The 807-nt window shown below is 42.0% G+C and overlaps 1 protein-coding gene across 1 annotated transcript in view; it reads left to right on the forward strand.

Annotated features, from left to right (window-relative positions):
• Nucleotides 1-477: 477 nt before the first annotated feature.
• The window catches only part of LOC108678515 (unconventional myosin-VI-like), a gene marked incomplete at its 5' end in the record, with an annotated part of 3,208 nt that continues 2,878 nt past the window's right edge, over nucleotides 478-807 (forward strand). The window contains one exon of the mRNA XM_018166966.1: nucleotides 478-622. Coding sequence (XP_018022455.1) covers nucleotides 478-622 — 145 coding nt within the window. The remainder of the gene's footprint in view (nucleotides 623-807) is intronic.

An 807-nucleotide genomic window follows, 5' to 3' on the forward strand; every position in this document is an offset into this window, starting at 1 on the left:
CATCTTAATCGCCTTCGCGATTAAGAAAATAAAAATTAACAAAAGTCAACTTCCAAAAATGGTAAATTAATTAAATTAACTTACCTGGAAAATTAACTTCCAAAAAAACTTCCAATTAACAAAAATTAACCTCGCCTTCGCGATTAACAGTGCAGAAGATGAAATACTCCGCTTTTACGTCCTAATATTTACCCAAATTAAATCACGAGTAACACTACAAGAGATGGAAAACTCGCATAAAGCTCTCCCCATTCATCCTAATTCACGTACAAATAACACTACAAAAGATGAAACACTCGCTTATATTCTAAACAATTGACCCATATTAATGTGAGAATAACACTACAAAAGATGAAATACTCAATTATATTTGAAACAATTGACCCATATTAATGTGAGTATAACACTACAAAAGATGATATACTCACTTATATTTAAAACAATTGACCCATATTAATGTAAGTCTGTCGCCCACAGGAGGGTGCCGAGTGTGTGGCAGCAGCAGCGAGTCTCTGCGCGTGTGTGCAGGTCTCCTGGGCGTGGACCCCAACCATCTGAACCAGGCGCTCCTGTCGCGGGTCATGCAGCCGAGCAAGGGCGGTCATAAGGGCACCGTCATCATGTGAGACTTGGTGGTCATAAGGGCACCGTCATCATGTGAGACTTGGTGGCCATAAGGGCACCGGCATCATGTGAGACTTGGTGGTCATAAGGGCACCGGCATCATGTGAGACTTGGTGGTCATAAGGGCACTGTCATCATGTGAGACTTGGTGGTCATAAGGGCACCGTCATCATGTGAGACTTG

Source organism: Hyalella azteca, unplaced genomic scaffold (assembly GCF_000764305.2).
Source record: "Hyalella azteca isolate HAZT.00-mixed unplaced genomic scaffold, Hazt_2.0.2 contig11068, whole genome shotgun sequence".
Lineage (NCBI taxonomy): Eukaryota > Metazoa > Arthropoda > Malacostraca > Amphipoda > Hyalellidae > Hyalella > Hyalella azteca.